A 22,678-nucleotide genomic window follows, 5' to 3' on the forward strand; every position below is an offset into this window, starting at 1 on the left:
TTGGGAGCTTCAGATATATTTAGAATCATTCAATGAATTAACAAAATAAATTAGTTATCAGCCAGACAGTCAAGACAGTTGTGACAGCTAACCTAAGTGTGGCAGGTATACCTCTCTAATTTCCATGTTGCAGTCAGAAATTTGCTAGTGAAATTTTTTTCCTTTTCAAAGTTAAGTAGGAGGCTGGGCGTGGTGGCTCACGCCTGTAATCCCAGCACTTTGGGAAGCCAAGGTGAGTGGATCACCGGAGGTCAGGAGTTCGAGACCAGCCTGGCCAAAATGGCAAAACCCCATCTCTACTAAAACTACAAAAAAAATAAGAAGGGCGTGGTTGCAGGCACCTGTATTCCCAACTACCCGGGAGGTTGAGGCACGAGAATCACTTGAACCCAGAAGGCGGAGATTGCATTGAGCCAAGATCACGCCATTGCACTCCAGCCTGGGTGACAGAGCAAGACTGTCTCAAGAAACAAAAACAAAAACAAAGTGAAGTAGGAATTTGAGAATTTTAGATATTTATTTATTTATGTATTTAAATTTTTTTTTTTTTGAGACAGTTTCGCTGTTGTTGCCCAGGCTGGAGTGCAGTGACACAATCTCGGCTTACCACAATCTCTGCCTCCTGGGTTCAAGCAATTCTCCTGCCTCAGCCTCCTGAGTAGCTGAGATTACAGGCGTGCGCCACCATGCCTGGCTGATTTTGTATTTTTAGTAGAGACGGAGTTTCTCCATGTTAGTCAGGCTGGTCTCGAACTCCCGACCTTAGGTGATCCACCCACCTCGGCCTCCCAAAGTGCTGGGACTACAGGCGTGAGCCACTGCACCCAGCCGAATTTTAGATATTTATTAATAGATACGTGTCTTTATTAGTTAATTTCTTTAATTTCATCTTTTAAGAATTTAGTGAAGGGTATTCTGTCATAGTAAAAAAACCAAACTTTGAAATATGTTTTAAGTAGTTTATTTTTAGTAATATATCTATACTGTAACTCTTGAGCATGGTGATTATTACAAAGAGAGCTAAATAAAAAGAAAAATAAGCAGAAAAAGCAAAGAAAACTGCAGAGGAAGAGCAGCAATGCATGCTATCCCAAAAAATACAATATAGCTTCTGTAACTGAAACAACCTGATATTGACTCATGAATAGACAAGACTAGTGGAACAGAATAGAAAATCTAGAAATAGACTCAATTGCACATAGGAGTTTATTATATAATAACAAAGTGTCCCAGATCAGTGGGGAAGTTATAGACATGTTGATAAATGGTATTGGGATAACTGGATAGCCAGTAGGGAAAAGATGAAATAAGATCTGATCCTTTTTTTTTATTATATCATAAACCAGTATAAATTCCAAATGGATCTGAGATTTAGATGTTGATTGAAAAAACTAAATGATACAACCCTCATGAAAGGAAATTTGGCAGTACAGTATCTGCCAAAATTATGTATATGCATTACTAAACTAGTTATCTTCCCTCTAAGAATCTATGTCAAAGGTATACTAGCCAAAATATAGATAGACATATGTGCAAGGCTAGTAATGATATACCCTTTATAATAACAGAAGACTGGAAACAACCCAAATGCCCATCTGTAGGGGACTGGTTACTGCAAATGTAGTATATCTATACAGTAAATATACAACTATATAAAGAATGAAGAATATTTTTATATGTACTATGGAGTGATTATCAGAATATATTCAGTAAAAAAGCAAAATGGAAGAAAAAATACATAGTTTACTACTGCTGGTGTGAAAAAGTAGAGGCAGTGAACACAGAGAAGTATTTGCTTATAACAGGAAAAAACCAAAAAGATAATTCATATTATTTAAATCCTGTGGTTATGGCAAGTATAGAAGAAGCTAGATGACTTTTGATTATGTCTTGTTTTGTAGATTTGACTTGGAACCATGTAAATAAATTCTGAATGTAATTATAAAGTAAAATTAAATGAAATAGAAGTAATCCCTAAAAAGTGAAAAGGAAAGTGAAACCCATGAACTAGCATATCTGCATTGAGTGCTTTAAAACAGTGATTTGATGATATATTCCTAGTGTGATATACCCTGAGGACAAAAAACGATTTAAAGAAATCATATCAACATTGGCATTGTTGATATTCTGAAACCCATCTGTGAGCATTGTAGGGTAATTAAAATGAGGAATTATGCTGATGTCCTTGACAACTGAGATTTTCAGTGTGGCTGAAAAAGAGAGATAGAAGATAGATAAGATTAAGTAAATATGCAGTAGTCCTGCATTTGAATAGAAACTATCAGTATAAACTCAGGTTGTATTTTATCTTAAAGGGAAAGAAAGGCAACAAAATATTCCCCAAACGTTTCCCAATTCTATTCACTGAAAAGGTCTAGAAACAATGACCAGCCCAGTCATTGAGCATCCCTAGCACTCAAAGGGATCCAGGGAACCTTGAAGAAATAGCTGTCTCCAGACCTGAGACTGGCAGTATTGCAGATGAGCCTAGAATATGGTATCAAACTAGAAAGTAAGGAGAGTGTCAGAGAATACTAGAGTTCTGTCAAAGAGAAAAACGAATCTGATCAGACCTCTAGATCTACCCACTAATTTAAAAGAAATTTGGGGTATAGAGGGACATCTTCAAGGGTACCATAGAATCCTGTGGGGTAGTACTACTGGATGAGTGACCTGGTTTCTTCAACAAACAATTTGCAACGAAAAGCAAGAGATGGAGAGGGAAACTATGAAGTAAAGGAGACTTCAAAGAGATATAACAAGTTATACTTACATGGACTTTAATAGATCCCATTTCAAATGGGAGGAAATTGTTTAGAAAATTACAAGCTGGAACTGGAGAGGTGAATATTTAATATTAAAGAAGTGTTATTGCCTTTTAACTATATATTGTGATAGTATTGTGGTTATGTTGAAAAATGAAAGGAGTCCATATCTTTTAGAGATATAATTGAAATATTACGGATCATATGATATTTGGGATAAGAATATAGTTAGTTGGGGATATAAATGAAAGAAGATTATTTTATATATTGATTATTGTTGCTGCTTGGTACTTTTGTGTGTTTCAAAAATTCCATTATTTAAAAAAAAAAAGTGATTAAAGAGTTTCAAGTCAGATGGCCCTAACTGACTTAACCTGCCTCTTACTAGCTGTTGCTATGGGAATTAAAACTTTAATGTTAATTTTATGTTAATAAAAAAAAGCCCAAGAGGGGAATGTGTAGCACATAAATAGTGCTCAGTAAATTTTAGTTGTTGCCATTTTAATAAAATAAATGATAACATGAACATCAGCTATACAAGGTTCTTATGGTACATGCAGGACTTTCCTGTGTAAACTAGTTTAGTTTTGATGATAATTAAGTGTTGTGGTGATTGAGAGAAGTCTTACATTTGGATATATTATTTATGAGATTGAATTTTCCATGGATTTCTTACTATTATTTTCTCTCTCTCTTATATTATTCAAAATTAATTAAAAAGTTTCAAAGAAGACCGGTACAGTGACTCACACCTCTAATCCTAGTACTTGGGGAGGCTGAGGTGGGAGGATCACTTGAGCCCAGGAGTTTGAGACTAGCCTGGGCAACATAGAGAGACCCTATCTCTACAAAAAAGAAAAGAAACCAGCCAGGTGTGGTGGCTCGCACCTATAGTCCCAGCTACTCAGGAAGCTGAGGTGGGATTAAGCCCAAGAGATTGAGGTTGCAACAAGCCGTGATTGCACCTCCGCACTCTAGCCTGGGCAGCATAGTGAGACCTTGTCTTTAAAAAAAAAGGAAGAAAGGAAAAATTAAAAAAAAAAAAAAAACGTAGCTGAATTCTTAGAAGGATTTTTCAGTTATTGGAAACAAGGGTTTTTGTTCGGCACTTCACCTAACAAAAAACAACTTATGATACCCTCCAGCCAGATACCACCTGTAGCCAAACAAATTCAACTTATTATTCAGTGACAGGTATACACAATGCAACTGTGTGTGCCAAAAGGACTTATTTTAGGATTTCGGCTAAGTTAGATGATTTAGAAGGATTTAAGGAAACAGGCATAAATTCTGTAATAGGATATCTTACTAAATCTTACCTGGAATGAGGCTAAAGTAGTAAATGGTAAAGAAGCAGCAGTCATTCCTGGCATAAACGTTATGTTTAGTCATTTTATGGTTTGGATAGCATTCATGTTTTTGTCTCTGTTCAGTCATGATTAGGGAGTGGTCTTCATTTTGTCTTGATCTGTTATGGTCACAAGAGCAGCTTTGTCTGATGTTGGTATTTTGTGAAATTGTGTTTAACAGGAGGGCAGTAAGGCTGTTTTTATCTTTTGGGTGACAAATTTATGAATAAAGAACTAGATTTTATAATGAAGTTTTTAAATGTAGAAAGAAAATTTAAATCCTAAGAAGAGTAGAAATATATGCATCGTTTCTAAAAAATTACTCTAAGCATTTCTAAGATATAATTATATTTGTGTGTGCTTTTTTTTTCTTTAGATATAATTATATTTGTGTGTGCTTTTGTTTTCTTTAGATATAATTATATTTGTGTGTGCTTTTTTTTTTTCTTTATCTTTTAGATATTTTCAACTCCAGGCCATCCAAAACTGATTTACAGCTCCTCAAACTTAAAGACACCTTCAAAGCTCTGTTCAGGGTCTAAATCTCATGATGTTCAAGAAGTGCTTAAAAAAAAACAGGTAACACTCTTGATTCTTCTTGCCTTACAGAAGAAAAGATGCGTTGAATTGTTAAGTGGTTACATTATCACTTTTAAATCAGTTCATGTCGGTAGGGCATGACATCATGATGCTCATATAGCTTCTCTAATATACACTTGGAAAAAAAAAGGATGGACATACAGAAAAAAATGTTTCACAATTGCCATTCAGAATTTTTAAAAATACACTATTATTCCCTCCAATTCTAGGGTTTATTTTCTTTTTTAAAATTCCTAGGTAGATGATAATTCATATAAAATATAACACTTTTGTAATTATTATCTATATGATTCAGTTCTGAGTTTCATTGTCATCCTATTAAGTTCACATAGGGTTTTCCAAATTAAATAGATATTTATATGTACTATCTCAGTATAATTAGAGATTTAACAGGAGGGTGGGAGGCACAATTTTCCTGGTGAAATCCATAGATTTTACTCTATTATTATTATTATTATTATTATTATTATTATTATTGAGACAGAGCTTCGCTCTTGTTGCCCAGGCTGGAGTGCGATGGCATGGTCTCAGCTCACCGCGGCCTCCGCCTCCCAGGTTCAAGCGATTCTCCTCCCTCAGCCTCCAGAGTAGCTGGGATTACAGGCATGCACCACCACACCCCGGCTAATTTTGTATTTTTAGTAGAGACGGATTTTCTCCATGTTGGTCAGGCTAGTCTTGAACTCCCGACCTCAGGTGATCCACCTGCCTCGGCCTCCCAAAGTGCTGGGATTACAAGTGTGAGCCACTGTTCCCGGCCTACTCTTATCATTTCTAACCTATAGCTGCATGTCATTTTTTTCTTTTTCTTTTCTTTTCTTTTCGACGAGGTCTCTGTGGCTCAGGTTGAGTACAGTGGCATGATCATGGCTCACTGCAGCCTTGATGTCCCAGGCTCAAATGATCCTCTCACCTTAGCCTTCTGAGTAGCTGAGTAGGCATGTGCCACCGTGCCCCGGCTAATTTTGTTCATTGTTTTGTAGAGACAGGGTCTCATTCTGTTGCTGAGGCTGGACTCAAACAATCCTCCCACCTCAGCCTCCCAAAGTGCTAGGATTACAGGTTGAGCCACCATGCCTAGCCTCACATTTTTAAACTTTAAACTTCAAAAATAAGGATTTAGCTTATTACATTGGCAAGTGAAAACAACTTTTGTTTTTCTTCATAAGGACATTCAGGTCATTCAAGTCAATAAATCTCATAGAGATAGCTAATTAGGTCCAATATTTTAAATATTTTTTAAGTACAGTTATAAACTCTATTATGTTGAAAGTGTTAGAGAAAATATACTCAAAGGTTTCATCTTTGGTGTCAGCTATTTTTTTATTAGGGGGACAGTCTGTCTCAGGGAGGACCCAGAAAAAATGAGTTGAGAATGGTGGCAAATTATCTTATCTGTATTAATTTCTTTTTCACTTATATAGGAAGCAATGAAGTTACAACAAGATATGAGGAAAAAAAGACAAGAAGTGTTAGAAAAACAAATAGAATGCCAAAAGGTAAAACAAGAACTCATTATTTGCATGCTAGAATTGATGTATAGAATTGATTTTAAAAGTATTATTCGTGATTTTTAAAGTCTTCTTTATATTAAAGTTTATTAAGCATGGTTTTACCTTTTTCTGTTTATTTCGTAGATGTTAATATCCAAGTTAGAAAAAAACAAAAACATGAAACCAGAAGAAAGAGCAAATATAATGAAGACTTTGAAAGAGCTTGGAGAGAAGATCTCACAATTAAAAGATGAATTAAAAACATCTTCTGCAGTCTCCACACCATCTAAAGTGAAGACAAAAACAGAGGTATCTATTTGCATTTTTTTATTTAACATAGGGTTATTGAACATCTGCCATGTGCCTGGCACCTTGAAAGTACAATGGAACCCTTAGGTAGCTAATATCCTAATAGGAATATAGGCAAACAATTATTGTACTTAAATATATCCTGATTATAGTACTTTTTTTTTTTTTTTTTTTTTTAAGGAGACAAGGTCTCACTATATTGCCCAGGCTTGCCTCAGATGCAGTCCTCACACTTTGGCCTCCCAGAGTGCTGGGATTACAGGTGTGAGCCACTGCACCCAGCTGCCACAATTTTTTTTAAGTGTTTGTACAGATTCTCTGTACCCTTTTTGGGAAGAGGTTCATAATACCCTGTTTGAACAGAGATGTGTTTTTTAACTGAATATTTTGGTTCCCTGCTGAAGATGACACTGTTAGAGTGATGGTAGTGAAAGAGGTATTTCCCATTTCAGCTGTGTTTTTTTTAATGCTGTAATAGTATTGTAATAAAACCATCCTTTTAAAAAAGTAGCCTGGCCTATTCATATGAGTAAAAATGTGGCATGTTATTAAAAAGAATAATCAGAAGTTCTAGATCTATTTAAGTCTAATTTTATTAATTTCTCTCTGTTTCCTTGCCTGTACTTGGTTTAGACAGTGGTTCCATTATACCACAGTTCTGTGGTGTGATTATAGACAATTCTAGTCCTCTCAGAACCGGTAATAAATTTGTCAGATATGTAGAATGTAAATTGTTATATGCAATATTACATTAAATTTGAAATTATGGTTCTCTATCAGTATAGAAACATAAAATGTTTAAGATTTCTTCTTAAAAGTATAATAAAAATGTTTTTTATTGAATTTTTTTCTAATTAATAGAAAATATATATGCACATTTTAAAAATTAAAGAGGTGAAAAATATCACTGGCAGTCATGTCTCTTAAAGACTGATAAATAATTTGTCTCTAATAAAAAAGCGAATGGCAGTAGTTATGGATTCCAATCTGGTAGTAATTATGTAGCTGTTACTTTTGTACTATAAATACATTTTTACTATATAATTTATTTTGCTCTTTTGTGTTTCATTTGTGATACTTTATTATGTGACAGTTATTCTGAGCTCCCTCATCTCAGGTGTCTGTTCCTAGGATCTGATTTTTAAGCCGTCTAATGCTTACTATTTTTCACTGATACCCATTTACTTTTTACATGTTGACACTACTATATCTGTAAAGTTAGTTTTTTCAAAACACCCATGTTTATTGCATCCTCTCATTCTCTGTGTCATTGTGTAACTATAATGTTCTGGAGAAGATCTTGTAAGTTATCTAAAAAATACCTTTTTATTTTCAATTTTTCCAAAGGCCCAGAAGGAGTTATTAGATACTGAACTGGACCTCCACAAGAGGCTGTCCTCAGGAGAAGACACCACAGAATTACGGAAAAAACTCAGTCAGTTACAGGTTGAGGTGAGATTTAAAAGGAGTTAGTGCCCCACCACATTTAACATCTCAAAAAAGTTTTCCTTTTGCCGGCATGGTGGCTGACACCTGTAATCCCAGCACTTTGGGAGGCTGAGGTGGGTGTATCACGTGAGGTCAAGAGTTTGAGACAAGCCTGACCAACATGGAGAAACCCTGTCTCTACTAAAAATACAAAATTAGCCAGGTGTGGTGGCGCATGCCTGTAATCCCAGCTACTTGGCATTCGGGAGGCTGAGGCAGGAGAATCGTTTGAACCCGGGAGGCAGAGGTTGCAGTGAGCCGAGATCACGCCATCACACTCCAGCCTGGGCAACGAGAGTGAAACTCCATCTCAAAAAATAAAAGAAAAAAAAAGTTTTCCTTTGTTTTTAAGGTTTAATCTAACAATATATGCTGCATTCTACTTTTTGTTGTTATTCAGGCTGCACGGTTAGGTATTTTACCTGTGGGTCGAGGAAAGACCATGTCCTCTCAAGGTCGTGGAAGAGGCCGAGGGCGTGGAGGAAGAGGAAGGGGCTCACTAAATCACATGGTGGTGGACCATCGCCCCAAAGCACTAACAGTTGGAGGATTCATTGAGGAAGAAAAAGAAGACTTGCTTCAACATTTCTCCGTAAGTTTTTAAAACAGCAAATGCTAACTCTAAAAACACTGTGTTCATCATTTTCCTTGCTGCAGTGTGTATAAATGTCAAATGTTTTGTAGATTAGAAAAATCAGTTGTAAAAAACATGAATACTACCAAATGCCTATTTAATATATTTAAAAGTCAAGAAGCAGCTCTTGCTTTTGATTCCGTAATACTCCACTTAAGTGCATTTGTAGTGACAAGTTGTTTCAAAGCTATACTTAATGCTTGTTTTAGGTTTATTACATGGCTTACCAGGTATTTACAGTTAATAGTGAAACAGTCTGGGATAGAGGCAAAATTCAAAGAAAGAATTTATTAGGATAACAGGTATATTTAGTTATATTCTGTATGTAGTGACAACCCCTTACTTTTAGGCAAACATGCAAATAGATTTGCTACAGGCAAATGTCTTTACTGTTTTGGACATATGCAGTATATACTCTTTCCAGGCACTCATTCATTCAGTAAATATTTTATTGAGCATTATTTGTGCTAGAACATTTTCATACATGATCGCATTTAATTTTAAATGACTGTATAAATGTGAAATACATGTAAAACGGTATACATGTGAAATCCTATGTGTACAACAGATGTGAACACCACAACTTAAAATGTCAACAGCAATCATATAATTAATAAATAGTGGAACCAAGATAACTAGGTTCCCTATTCCTCGAACAACTCTTTTGAGAGGAAATATTTTTAGCCCTATTAAATGTTAAAGATGGCCCAGGACAGTGGCTCATGCCTGTAATCCCAGCACTTTGGGAGGCTGAGGCAGGTGGATGACCTGAGGTCAGTCAGGAGTTTGAGACCAGCCTGGTCAACATGATGAAACCCCATCTCTACTAAAAATACAAAAAGTAGCTGTGTGTGGTGGTATGCACCTGTAATCCCAGCTACTTGGGAAGCTGAGGGAGAAGAATTGCTTGAACTCGGGAGGCAGAGGTTGCAGTGAGCTGAGAGAGTGCCATTGCACTCCAGCCTGGGCCACAATAGCGAAACTCCATCTCAAAAAGAAAACAAAAAATATTAAAGATAGTGAGGGAAATCATAAAGAGCAAGGTTTCACTTCAAGTGTTCTTATTAGTTTGATGCCCATTAACCTTGTTTCACCCTGATTCTTGGGGAAGATAGGCTGTTACGAAAAGGACATTCCCCATTTGAATGTCCTCTGGGTTATGAATGGTTCACTCTTGACCCAGTTCTTTCCCTGGTGTAACCCTTATTTGCCATTTTTGTAAAGTGGGAGGATAGCTCTAAGTGACTTCTTGAGGAGTAAAGAGGATGGCGAAGCACTATACAAGTGCAGGGTATTTTTGTGAAGGCTGCCCGAATGTTGATTTTTGTCTATTAAGGTTTAGTTTATAAAATTAAAATCTCCTTGCCAAATAAATTGGTCATGTAGAACGAATACCAGTTCTGGTGAGGTGATATTGGATTATGTGAAGCAGAATTTCTATAAATTTGACTCATTGCAGAAAGTTTCAGTTACAAAAAATAGTTAATCTTACTAGGAAGACAGCTACATGTTCATTCCTGTGGTCACTGGAGACTATATGTAGATGTTTAAAATTTAACCGAGAAGTCATGCTCAAATGGATCTCTTTCCTTCTGAAAAGTAGAACCATTCTAAAGCATCTAATAATAACCAATTTTTATGTACATGTACCTGATAAGTCTGCAGTGTGGCATTCAGTTGGCAGATGTGGTTATGTCTTGACACTTAGGAAAAGAGCAAGCAAAGCTAAGGCAGATGAGGTAACTTAGGAACAAAACACTTCCTTTGGTTTGGATGGCTCTTTTGTTTTCTTGTTTGATAGCGTGCTATCAGATAGGGTCTTGAGTACGAGGAGCACGCTTCCCTAATAATAACTACTTGGGCAATATAGTATGCTTTCTTTGAAATACAGAAATACATATGCTTAGGCATTATTGTGAATAGAGTTAGCAAACATAAAAGGAAACTGTTCTTCAAGGTCTTTTGTATCTCACAGAGGCCAAGGTAAAATCTGTATTTTCAATATTCTTCTATTCTTAATGATTATGAAAGGATCATGGGTGAGCCGTATCTATATGAAAAAATGATGGATGGATTTTAATGAAGTTATTCGGAATCGAATTCTGGAGTCCTTCAGAGTTTGCTCTTCAGTAGTCTAAGAACTTACCATAAGTGGGTTATGGTTGTATACAAATGGCAGCTATAAATATGCTCATTATAGTGCATGTAATAGTGAAAAATGATAACCGTGTAAATGTTTGACTGTTTTGCTGCCTTTAAAAACGTATTTATTTATTTATTTTTTGAGACAGAGTTTTGCTCTTGTTGCCCAGGCTGGAGTGCAATGGCACAATCTTGGCTTATTGCAACCTCCACCTCCTGGGTTCAAGTGATTCTCCTGCCTTAGCCTCCTGAGTAGCTGGGATTACAGGTATTAGTCATCACACTGGGCTAATTTTTGTATTTTTAGTGGTAGTAGTATTAGCACTTCTCTATTTTCCATAGTTCCTGAGGAACACATACTCCTTTTTTTTTTTTTAAATAGGTAGTTATCTTTTTTTTTTTTTTTTTTGGTGACAGTCTCCATCTGTCACCCAGACTGGAGTGTAGTGGCACAATCTTAGCTCACTGCAAACCACTGCCTCCTGGGTTCAAGCGATTCTCGTGCCTCAGCCTCCTGAGTAGCTGAGACTATAGGCATGCATGACCACACCTAGCTAATTTTTCTATATTTTTACTAGAGATGGGGTTTTGCCATGTTGGCCAGGCTGGTCTCAAACTCCTAGCCTCCAGTGATCCGCCCGCTGGCCGCCTTGGCCTCCCAAAGTGCTGGGATTACAGGTATGAGCCACTGTGCCCGGCCAATGCAAACTACTTTTAAAATCAGACTTTTTACTTCACATTCACTTTTGGGATGAAGCATCAGTGTTTTATGTTGTGTATTTTAAAACCAAATTTGAGGATATTGGTTGATCTTGATCTTTTTGGTCCCAGGTACATACATGAAAGGTATATATAGATTAAAGCATATACAAATTTAAAATACATGGAATATTTAATTTATACTGCAGGTTATATATATAACAGCATAAAAACATACATTAATATATAAATATATTAATAATATGTATCAGAGATCAGCACACTTCTTCTCTGAAGGACTAGATAGTAAATACATTGTCTTCTCTTTTTCACCTGCTCTTCCCTCTCTTCCTCTTTCCTTTCTAGTTCTTTTTCTTTTTTTTTCTTCTTTGTACTTCAGTGGATGAACATTTTTTTTTTCTTTTAATAACCTTTTCAAAAATGTAAAAACCATTCTTAGCTCCTAGGTCATTAAAAACAGGGTGCTGGGGCTGGGCGCGGTGGCTCAAGCCTGTAATCCCAGCACTTTGGGAGGCCGAGGCGGGTGGATCACGAGGTCAGGAGATCGAGACCATCCTGGCTAACATGGTGAAACCCCGTCTCTACTAAAAATACAAAAAACTAGCCGGGCGTGGTGGCGGGCGCCTGTAGTCCCAGCTACTCGGAGGCTGAGGCGGGAGAATGGCGTGAACCCGGGAGGTGGAGCTTGCAGTGAGCCGAGATCGCGCCACTGCACTCCAGCCTGGGCGACAGAGCGAGACTCCGTCTCAAAAAAAAAAAACAAAAAAAACAGGGTGCTGGGCTACATTTATCCTGAGGGCTGTAGTATGCAGACCCTAGTATGTTATTATATTACTTTATATATAAAATATTTAAGTTAAACATAATTAATTGAAATATATAAATATAATTTTATATATATATATATATATTTTTTTTTTTTGAGACGAAGTCTCGCTCTGTCGCCCAGGCTGGAGTGCAGTGGCCGGATCTCAGCTCACTGCAAGCTCCGCCTCCCGGGTTTACGCCATTCTCCTGCCTCAGCCTCCCGAGTAACTGGGACTACAGACGCCCGCCACCTCGCCCGGCTAGTTTTTTTGTATTTTTTTTAGTGGAGACGGGATTTCACCATGTTAGCCAGGATGGTCTCGATCTCCTGACCTCGTGATCCGCCTGTCTCGGCCTCCCAAAGTACTGGGATTACAGGCTTGAGCCACCGCGCCCGGCCTAATTTTATATATTTTAAAGATCAAAATCAGCGAATCCAGAAAGAACTTTCTAGTTGTTTGTTTTTTTTTTTTTTTTGAGAGGAAGTCTTGCTCTGTCGCCCAGGTTGGAGTGCAGTGGTGTGATCTCGACTCCCTGCAATCTCCGCCTCCTGGGTTCAAGTGATTCACCTGCCTCAGTCTCTAGAGTAGTTGGGATTACAGGCGTGTATACCTCCTGGCTAATTTTTTTTGTATTTTTTAGTAGAGACGGGTTTCACCATGTTGGCCAACCTGGTCTGAAACTACTGACCTCAGGCGATCCACTGCCTCAGCCTCCCAAAGTGTGAGGATTACAGGCATGAGCCACTGTGCCTGGCCCAGAAAGAACTGTTTAATAGAAGAATGTTTATTTATATATCTTTTTTTTCACAGAAATCTTAAGATTTTTAATATCTTAATGAAGTTAATGTTAAATATTTATAATTGAAGTTTAATTCAGAAGTTGAAAATTTTAACAGCCTTGCCAAGGGCACAGATGGGACAAAAACTAAAGTACATTCCTTCATCCCTGTTGAAGGGAGGTTCGGCTAGATACAAAAGGAAAAGTTATTTTTTCTAAATATTTGGAATATATAGACTGTACTTTGATATTTTTCAAGTAGTATGGCTCATTTAACTAAGAATTTTGAATTTTTCCTTCTTTTGAAGAAGTCTAAAGTTAGGTTTTAGGATTGATCAGTTCAGAAATTCAGCTGCTCAGATTTACATATTTCTCTTCTATCCTACCATGTTGCCTTTTATTAGGCTTTTTTCCTCTTGCCTTGACCTCCCAAAGTGTTGGGATTACAGGCGTGAGCCACTGCACCTGGGCAGTTTTTTTCTCTTTTTTTAAATTCCTGTTTTTACTGTTACTTCTTGATTTTTAAATTTTAAGCATTATATATTGACTTCCCATTAGTCTTTCTGCTTCCCACCGCTCCATTTTTTTTTTACCTTGTTGTGTTTTATTTTTTTCTTACAAATTTATACCTTAAAAATATAAATTATTCTACTGTCATTTCAGTGGGGGTCTGGGGAAGGGTATGAAATTGCATACCACAGATGGTCAGTTCCCCATCTTTAGCCAGAAGTCCCTTTGAGTGTTAAGAAAGAGGTTTATCTCTAAAGTACTGTTTAGAACCTGTGCTCCCACAATATTTATATAATTTGTTATAATTTTTATATTCTTACTGGATAAAACCTCTAATTTCTCACTCCTGCCATTCCTGAAACTTCATATAAGGCAACTGAGTATTTCTGCTGTAATTACTAAAGACTTCGCACATAGTTAGCTTTTCCCCACAGCCTCTCTAGACAGGGATTTTCCCCCACCTTCCAAGTATATGAAAAATATACTTGAGAATGTTACTGTACATGGAAATGATACCTTATAGTTAGGCAAATAGTTTTCTCTTGTGCTTTCCACAACAAAAATTAGCCTTTTCTTTGTATTTAACATGTGGAGAAAGTTTTTTAGATAGTGCTTCATTGATTGCCGTTCCTCAGACCTTGTTAAAAGAGTAATGTAGGCCTGGCGTGGTGGCACCTGCCTGTAATCCCAGCACTTTGGGAGGCTGAGGTGGGAGGATTGCTTGAGCCCAGAAGTTCAACACCAACCTGGGCATCATAGTGAGACCCTATCTTTACAAAACAACTTAAAAATTAAAAGATAATATAGGTGATTTGTGAGCCATGACCATTTACTGTTGTTATCTGTCACAAGTGATCAGGAGTTTACCTTTTCTGCACGCTTTACTGTGATCAGGATTCTTCAGGTGAAAATATAATTTTCGTAGCTAGTTCTAGGAGTGAAATATGGCAATAGTAATTCTATGACCCACAAAGACATTGAAACTCTAAACTGCCTTAATTTTTTTCTCTGAATTTTGAAAATTTCTTTACAAAGATAATGCTTTTAAAACATTCAAACAATACAGATTATAAAGGAGAAGGCACAACGAATTTGAAATCTTATCAATTACATTTTTATGAACATCTTTCTAGCACCTGTATCTGTCATACGTATACATACTACCTATGCTGTTTTGGAGTTTGTTTTTTCATCCGTAGTGTATCATGGAGAATTGTTCATGTTTATGAATATAGGTATATATTTGTCTTATTTGAAGGCATTCTATTGTAAGAATATGCCATAATCTTTATGTACAACTCCCTATTGATGAATTAGGTAGGTTGTTTACTATTTCACTGTTATGAACAATGTTATATACATCGTGTTAGATTTGGCATATTTACTGGGATAATTTTTCTTTCTTTTTTTTTTTTTTGAGATGGAGTCTTGCTCTGTCACCCAGGCTGAGTGCAGTGGCATGATCTCGGCTCACTGCAACCTCCGCCTCCCGGGTTCATGCCATTCTCCTGCCTCACCCTCCTGAGTAGCTGGGACTACAGTTGCCCGCCACCACCCCCTGGCTAATTTTTTGTATATTTAGTAGAGACAGGGTTTCACTGTGTTAGCCAGGATGATCTCGATCTCCTGACCTCGTGATCCGCCCGCCTCAGCCTCCCTAAGCGTTGGGATCACAGGCGTGAGCCACCATGCCTGGCCGATAATTTTTCATTATGTGGGACAGTGCTGCACATTGTAAAACTTCTGGCACCCCTGGCTACCACCTATTAATTGCCAATAAGTGCGTCTCAGTCACTGTGACTACCAAAATACCTGCTAGAGTGATGTCTCCAATTGAGAACCACTGCTTTAGGTAGATTCCTAGGAAGGAGATAACTGGATCAAAGGCAGGCATTGAAATTTTGGTACAGCTCGCCAAATAACCCTTCAGACTGTTGTACTAATTTATACTTGTAGTGATATTGGATGAGAGTACCTGTTTGCTCTCCCTTATATAGACTTGAAGTTTGTTTTTTTATCTGCCAGTCAGTTGATTGATATATGATGACTAGCATAGATTGGGCGTCAATTTCTAATCTGGGAAAATGGCTGGACTACATGAATTTCTCTTAGAGCAGCTTCTACCAAGAACCCTAATATGCATATAATTTTTAATTTATGGTATATATAGTTGATCTCATATTCACTTATATATATTTTTATTTGAATTATTTCCTTGGCCAACACACATAAACAAAATGAAAAAGGAGTAAAAGTGTATACAATGAAAAATAAGATTCCCTTCTACCTCCAGTCACTCAATTTCACTCCCTGTAGACAATTATTGTTACCAGTTTCTCATATATCTGCTTAAAGATACTCTCTCTATATATGTATATCGTTTGTTCTCTCTTTTATAAAAATGGTAGCATGTTATACAACACCCTTTTGCCATATGTACTTTTTACTTCATATATATTTACTTCATGTTATATTACACCCTTTTGCCATATGTACTTTTTACTTCATATATGCTAGATTGTTCTATGCTAGTGCATGTGGTGTTGCTTCATTCTTTTTAATGACTGCGTGGTATTTCATCGCACAGATGTATCGTACTACATTTGAACTGCCCTATATTGATGGACATCCCATTTTTTCCCAATATTTTATCATTTTTAACCATATTTAGATGTGTATATGAGAGAATATATGTGTATGTGTAGAACAATTAGGTACTTTAATAAGTAACAGATATGTTAAGAGATTAATCCTAGATTTTTTTAAAAAGTACTTTTTAGGGCTGGGTGCGGTGGCTCGTGCCTGTAATCCCAGCACTTTGGGAGGCCGAGGTGGGTAGATCACGAGGTCAGGAGATTGAGACCATCCTGGCTAACACAGTGAAGCCCCGTCTCTACTAAGAATACAAAAAATTAGCCAGGCATGGTAGCATGCGCCTGTAGTCCCAGCTACTCAGGAGGCTGAGGCAGGAGAATCGCTTAAACCTGGGAGGTGGAAGTTGTAGTGAGCCGAGATGGTGCCACTGCACTCTAGCCTGGGAGACAGAGCGAGACTCTGTCTCAAAAAAAAAAAAACCTTATAAAAATATAATATATGCAAATGGTTAAAAGGATGACTAGGGCTGGGTATGGTGGCTCATGCCTATAATCACAGCACTTTGGGAGGCCGAGGCAGGTGGATCACATTACCTCAGGAGTTCGAGACCAGCTTGAACAACATGGCAAAACCCTGTCTCTACAAAAAATATAAAAATTAGCCGGATGTGGTGGCATCTGCCTGTAGTCACAGCTACTCGGGAGGCTGAGGCATGAGAATTGCTTGAGCCCGGGAGGTGGAGGTTGGAGTGAACCCAGATTGCGCCACTGCACTCCAGCCTGGGCAATGGAGCAAGATTCTGTCTCCCAAAAAAAAAAAAAAAAGTATGACTAATAAAACTAAAATCTCCCTTTTATTCATCTTTGTCCGTTCTTAAAAGATAGTCACTATTCTTAGGTATCTTTATAGAAAAATACTACGTATGTAAGAATACATATATAAAGCTTCTTACTTTAAAAACATTTACCAAAATGTGATCATATTATAAATACAGGGCTGTGTTCCAAACCTTGCCTTTTTCACATAAAAATCTTAGCTATCTGATATTTCTTTAATTTTTTTTTTTTTTTTTTTTTTGGAGACAGAGTCTCAAGTCACGTGTCACCCAGGCCGGGTGCAGTGGTGCAATCTCAACCCTCTGCATCTTCCACCTCCCAGGTTCAGGGATTCTCCTGTCTTTGCCTCCCGAGTAGCTGGGATTATAGGCATGCGCCACCACGCCCGGCTAATTTTTGTGTTTTTAGTAGAGATGAGGTTTCACCATGTTGGCCAGGCTGGTCTCAAACTCCTGAACTCAGGTGATCCACCTGCCTCAGCCTCAAAGGGCTGGGATTATAGGCATAAGCCACCGCAGCCAGCCTATTTCCTTAAAATTTTTAAAGGTTATACCTATAGTCACGTAAAAAAGTTTATAAAAACCAACTAAACTGATCATAAACATACAGTTCAGTGATTTATCAGAAGACAAATACCTAATATACTTATTCCTCAGGTCAAGAAATAGAACATTTCCAATACCCCAATCCCCTTTGTTGCTTCTCCCAGCCTCTATCTACCTTCTCTCCTTCTCAGAGCAGTAACCATTAGCCTCACTTTATGAAGAACACCTTGCTTTCTTTATACAGTCAATCCTTATTATTTTCAGATTCCATATTTGCCAGTTCATCTACTCGCTGAAATTTATTTGTAACCCCAAAATCAATACTTCTGCTTTCGTGGTCGTTCTCAGACACACACACAGTTGCCAGTCCCCTCATGTGCCTGTTTTCAGCTGAGATAGAAATAAGGTGGCGCTGTGCCTTCTTGTTTAAGCTTTTATACTGTAAACAAATGCCCCTTTTGCAGTCTATTTATTTTATTATTCATTTATTTTTTATTTTTGAGAAAGAATGTCGCTCTGTCTCCCAGGCTGGAGTGCAGTGGCGCGGTCTTGGCTCACTGCAACCTTCGTCTCCCGGGTTCAAGTGATTCTCCTGCCTCAGCCTCCCTAGTAGCTGAGATTACAGGCGCCCACCACCACACTAATTTTTGTATTTTTTAGCAGAGACGAGGCTTCACATGTTGGCCAGGCAGGTCTCAAACTCCTGACATCAACCTCCTAAAGTGCTAGGACGACAGGCATGAGCCACCATGCCCGGCCTTTGTAGTCTATTTAGTGCCACATTTTTCTCAATTTTTTTTGTTTTCTTGGTGATTACACTGTTTTATTTTAAATGGCCCCTGAATGTAGTTCTAAAGTCCTGTCTAGTGTTCCTAAGTGCAAGGCTGTGATGTGCCTTACAAAGATACCTGTATTAGTTAAGCTTTGTTCAGGCATAAGTCAGTGCTTTTGGCCATGAGTTCAATGTTAATGAATCAGTAATACATATTAAATAAGATGTCTGTCAACAGAAACACATAAAACCAAAGTATGTGTTGATAAGCTGACAAAAATGTTGTGACCCTCTAAGGCAGGGGTGTCCAGTCTTTTGGCTTCCCTGGGCCACATTGGAAGAACAAGAATTGTCTTGGGTCACACATAAAATACACTAACACTAATGATAACTGATGAGCGGAAAAAAGTAAAAATCTCATAGTGTTTTAAGAAAGTTTACGAAATTTGTGTTGGGCTGCATTCAAAGCCATCCTGGGCCATATGTGGCCCGTGGGCCTCAGGTTGGACAAGGTTGCTCTAGAGGCTCGTAAGAATCTAATTCTATTTCCCCTATGATTAGTGGCTCAGTATTTGCCAATTAAATGTTTGCATCAACTTTTTAGAACGTAACTACTGCACGTAATGAGAATTGACCGTAGTTTTATCACCTAAATGAGCATTCCTAAATATTACAGTAGTATTCTGCTTGTTTTTAAAATGTTATATAAATGGAATCACACAGTGTGTATTCTTTTGTGCTTGGCTTCTTCTGTTTAATGTTTGTGAGACTCATTCATGTTTTTACATGTAACATTAATTTGCCATTTTTATTACTATATAATAGTTGCATCAATATACCACAGTTTATTTTTCATCCTCTTTTTTTTTTTTGAGATGGAGTCTCACTCTGTTGCCCAGGCTGGATCGCAGTGGCGCGATCTCGGCTCACGGCAACCTCTGCCTCCTGGGTTCAAGCGATTCTCCTGCCTCAGCCTCATGAGTAGCTGGGATTATGGGCATGCACCCCTACACCTGGCTAATTTTTGTATTTTTAGTAGAGATGGGGTTTCTCCATGTTGGCCAGGCTGGTCTTGAACTCCTGACCTCAGGTGATCCGCCTACCTCGGCCTCCCAAAGTGTTAGGGTTACAGGTGCCAGCTGCCGTGTCCAGCCTCATCCTCTTATTGATGGATATTTGGGTTATTTCTACTTTGTGGCTTTTGTAAGCAGTGTTGCTATCTTATACATGTTTTTAACTACACATGTACACACATTTCTCTTGGATATACAGTTGGACCTTCATATGTGTGGGTTTCACCTCCATGGATTAAACCAATTTTGGATCAAAAATATTAGGAAAAAAATGAATGGTTGCATCTGTACTGAGCATGTACACTTTTTGTCATTATTCCCTAAACAATATAGTATAACAACTATTTACATAGCATTTACATTGTATTAGGTATTATAAATAATCTAGAGAGGATTCAAAGTATATGGGAGAATGTGTGTAGGTTATATGCTAATACTACACTATTTTATGTAAATGACTTGAGCATTCATGGATTTTGGTATTCACAGAGAGCCCTGGAACCAGTCCCCCAGAAACACCAAGTGATGACTGTATGTGGAATTGCGGAGTGAACCCCATCAGTTTTAGATTCTTACCAGTTTAGAATCAGTTTGAGATTCTCACCATTTGTGTATGAGAATTCTTAACTTGGTAGCGTCATATCTTTATTCTAATTGCTGATTTGATTTGTTAAGTTAGATAGTAGAAATTTTTCTTAATTTCAGACTGCATATACATTTCTGGTTCTTCCTTTAATAATGTGTATGCAATACATTTAATGCCTTATTCCTTTTGGAGGACAGAGCTCTTATCCTCTTTGGAGAGCAACACGGTTATTACAGATTTAAAAATCTTTATTACTTTTTCTGATTATAAAAGTAATATATTTTTATTTAGAAATTCAAATAATATAGAAATGAACAAAACAAGCAGGGAAAACCTCTCTGTAATTGAGCTGTGTGTTAAAGGATAGAGGAAGGGTAAAGGATCTCTATTACATACATTACCTGATTTTTAAAAGATGGTAAATATAGACCAGGTGCTGTGGCTCATGCCTGTAATCGCAACACTTTGGGAGGCTGAGGTGGGAGAATTGCTTGAGCCTAAGAGTTTGAGACCCGCCTGGGCAACATAGGGAGACCCCGTCTATAAAACTAAAAAAATTAGCCAGGTGAGGTGATGCATGCCTGTGGTCTCAGCTACTTGGGAGGCTGAAGTGGGAGGATCACGTGGACTCAGGGAGTCAAGGCTGCAGTGAGTGTGATCTTCCCACTGCATTCCAGCCTGGGAATCAGAGCAAGACTCTGTCTCAAAAAGAAAAGAAAAGGTACATATATATATATTTGGTAGGGCTATTTTGATACATCAGTTTGGTATGTCCCATGAGTCATAATGTTTTGTGTTAGGTTATAAGCATTTAGACCCTGCAAGGAATGGTGGGAATTTTTCTCTTAGAACACAGGATGAAGTCTGTGCAGGCAGTAATGGATTTATGAGTCTGCCCTAATGTACATTCACACCATGCTATGCTCCAAGTATTTTATGGAAACATTTGGCAAATGCTTCAAGAGATTTAACAATGATTTTTGCTAGATAGACTAGAATGAAAGCCCAAATAAAAAAGAGTCTCTTCTGTTATGTTTTTCAGAACCCTCAGTTCTATAAATGAGGACCTTTGATAGGAAAGCTTTAGGGATGGCTAAGCTTTTACTTTTTTGAAACTTTGGATCCCTGTTCCCTTGTCTGTGTTGCTTTGTCTTTAAAATATGCTTTCCCTTATTGGAATTTGCTGGGGAGAAAAAAATGTTTAAAAATTAGTACCAAGTAACACATTTGAAACGGAGCAGTTTTATGAGTTAGGATATTATTAGGTGTATTTAATGTTTACTGAATGCATAGATGAGCTGGGAGGTGCTTATTAATGTATAGCATTTCAGAATTGGAAATAGGAAGAACTTTATCGAACATAGGTGGGGCTGTAAGAGATTCAGGGAGATGAATAAGCAGATGATTCACCTTTAAAAAAATTACTTATTTCTAAGGTTTGAGTCTATGTATGTAGATATCAAAGCCAAAAGTCAATACATGTATTAAGAATATTTCTTGTCCTCATCATGACTTCTGTAAGTAGAGCAACTGTACTTAGAAAAAAAAGTATTACTTCAACCAAGACAGATGCTAACATGTACCTAACACAGATATAAACCATGGGTTATCCTAGGCAAACCAGAATATATAGTTGCTCTAATTAAAAGGGACTTTATTTTGTGTTTTAGCTCTCATTGGAGATTGTAGAGCCACCTTAACAGATTTCTCCCCTGCCCTATATTATACTTTTTAAATAACACAGAATTTGCAAAAATCATTAGTAATTGGAGTGCAAACTTGTATGTTCTTCTAATATATATTTTAGGCTGCAAACCAAGGGCCAAAATTTAAAGACCGTCGGCTACAGATATCATGGCACAAGCCCAAGGTACCATCTATATCCACTGAGACTGAAGAAGAAGAAGTCAAGGAGGAGGTAAATTTAATGGTTGGAAATAAGAGTTGAATTAGATCACTTTTCAATTGTGTATTTTTTATGATATTAAATAGTATAAATTTAAAAATAAATACTGGGTTAAGACCAGTTTAGATGTTTATTAGAGAATTAAAACAGGTCTAGAGACATAAAAAGCTGTCTTGGGGATTATTTTCTTCTGGTATAGGAAAGACTGTTCTTTTTTATTTACATTTATATTGGATTTATTTGGGCTTTAGAAATTTTTATTCTGATGAATAAAGTCAGAGATTACATAAACAAATTAAGCTTTAATTGGTTGGTTTCTCTTTATTCAAGTTCCATAGTAATAGATTTGAGTTTCTTATTTTCCTTCTGTGTACAATTAGTTAAAATGAGTGTGCAGAAATTGAACATAGAGGAAAGAATTGGAAAACTAAAGACCTCAATAACAAAAGTACTGAATAATCAACTTCTTAAAATATATGAGAATTTATTTTGCTTTTTTACTTCTGTTATTTATCATTAGTTTATTTAGTGAACACTTAGGCTACATTGCGAGGTTTTCCTGATTTATATGACAATCTTGGTTTTAAAAGATGCCTAGCATTTATAGTTTGATCAAGTGTCTTCTCACTATATGGGTAATTTTACACAGCAAAAGCAGAAATTTCCCCAGATTAAAAGAAAAAAAAAAAGTCATGATATTTGGGTAGTGTTTGCAGATACATCTACTTTGTCTAAGATTTTAGATTTTTATGTAAGATTTGGAATATC

General features: G+C 37.1%; 1 protein-coding gene across 2 annotated transcripts in view; it reads left to right on the forward strand.

Annotated features, from left to right (window-relative positions):
• The window catches only part of RBM27 (RNA binding motif protein 27), an 86,908-nt gene that overhangs the window by 60,222 nt on the left and 4,008 nt on the right, over positions 1–22,678 (forward strand). For both annotated transcript variants that reach the window (XM_021939834.2, XM_031666521.1), the window contains 6 exons: positions 4,574–4,693; positions 6,139–6,213; positions 6,352–6,516; positions 7,864–7,968; positions 8,405–8,596; positions 21,812–21,922. In XM_021939834.2, the coding sequence (XP_021795526.2) occupies positions 4,574–4,693; positions 6,139–6,213; positions 6,352–6,516; positions 7,864–7,968; positions 8,405–8,596; positions 21,812–21,922 (768 nt within the window). The remainder of the gene's footprint in view (positions 1–4,573; positions 4,694–6,138; positions 6,214–6,351; positions 6,517–7,863; positions 7,969–8,404; positions 8,597–21,811; positions 21,923–22,678) is intronic.

The sequence above is a fragment of the Papio anubis genome, chromosome 5, assembly GCF_008728515.1.
Source record: "Papio anubis isolate 15944 chromosome 5, Panubis1.0, whole genome shotgun sequence".
NCBI classification, from domain to species: Eukaryota; Metazoa; Chordata; class Mammalia; order Primates; family Cercopithecidae; genus Papio; species Papio anubis.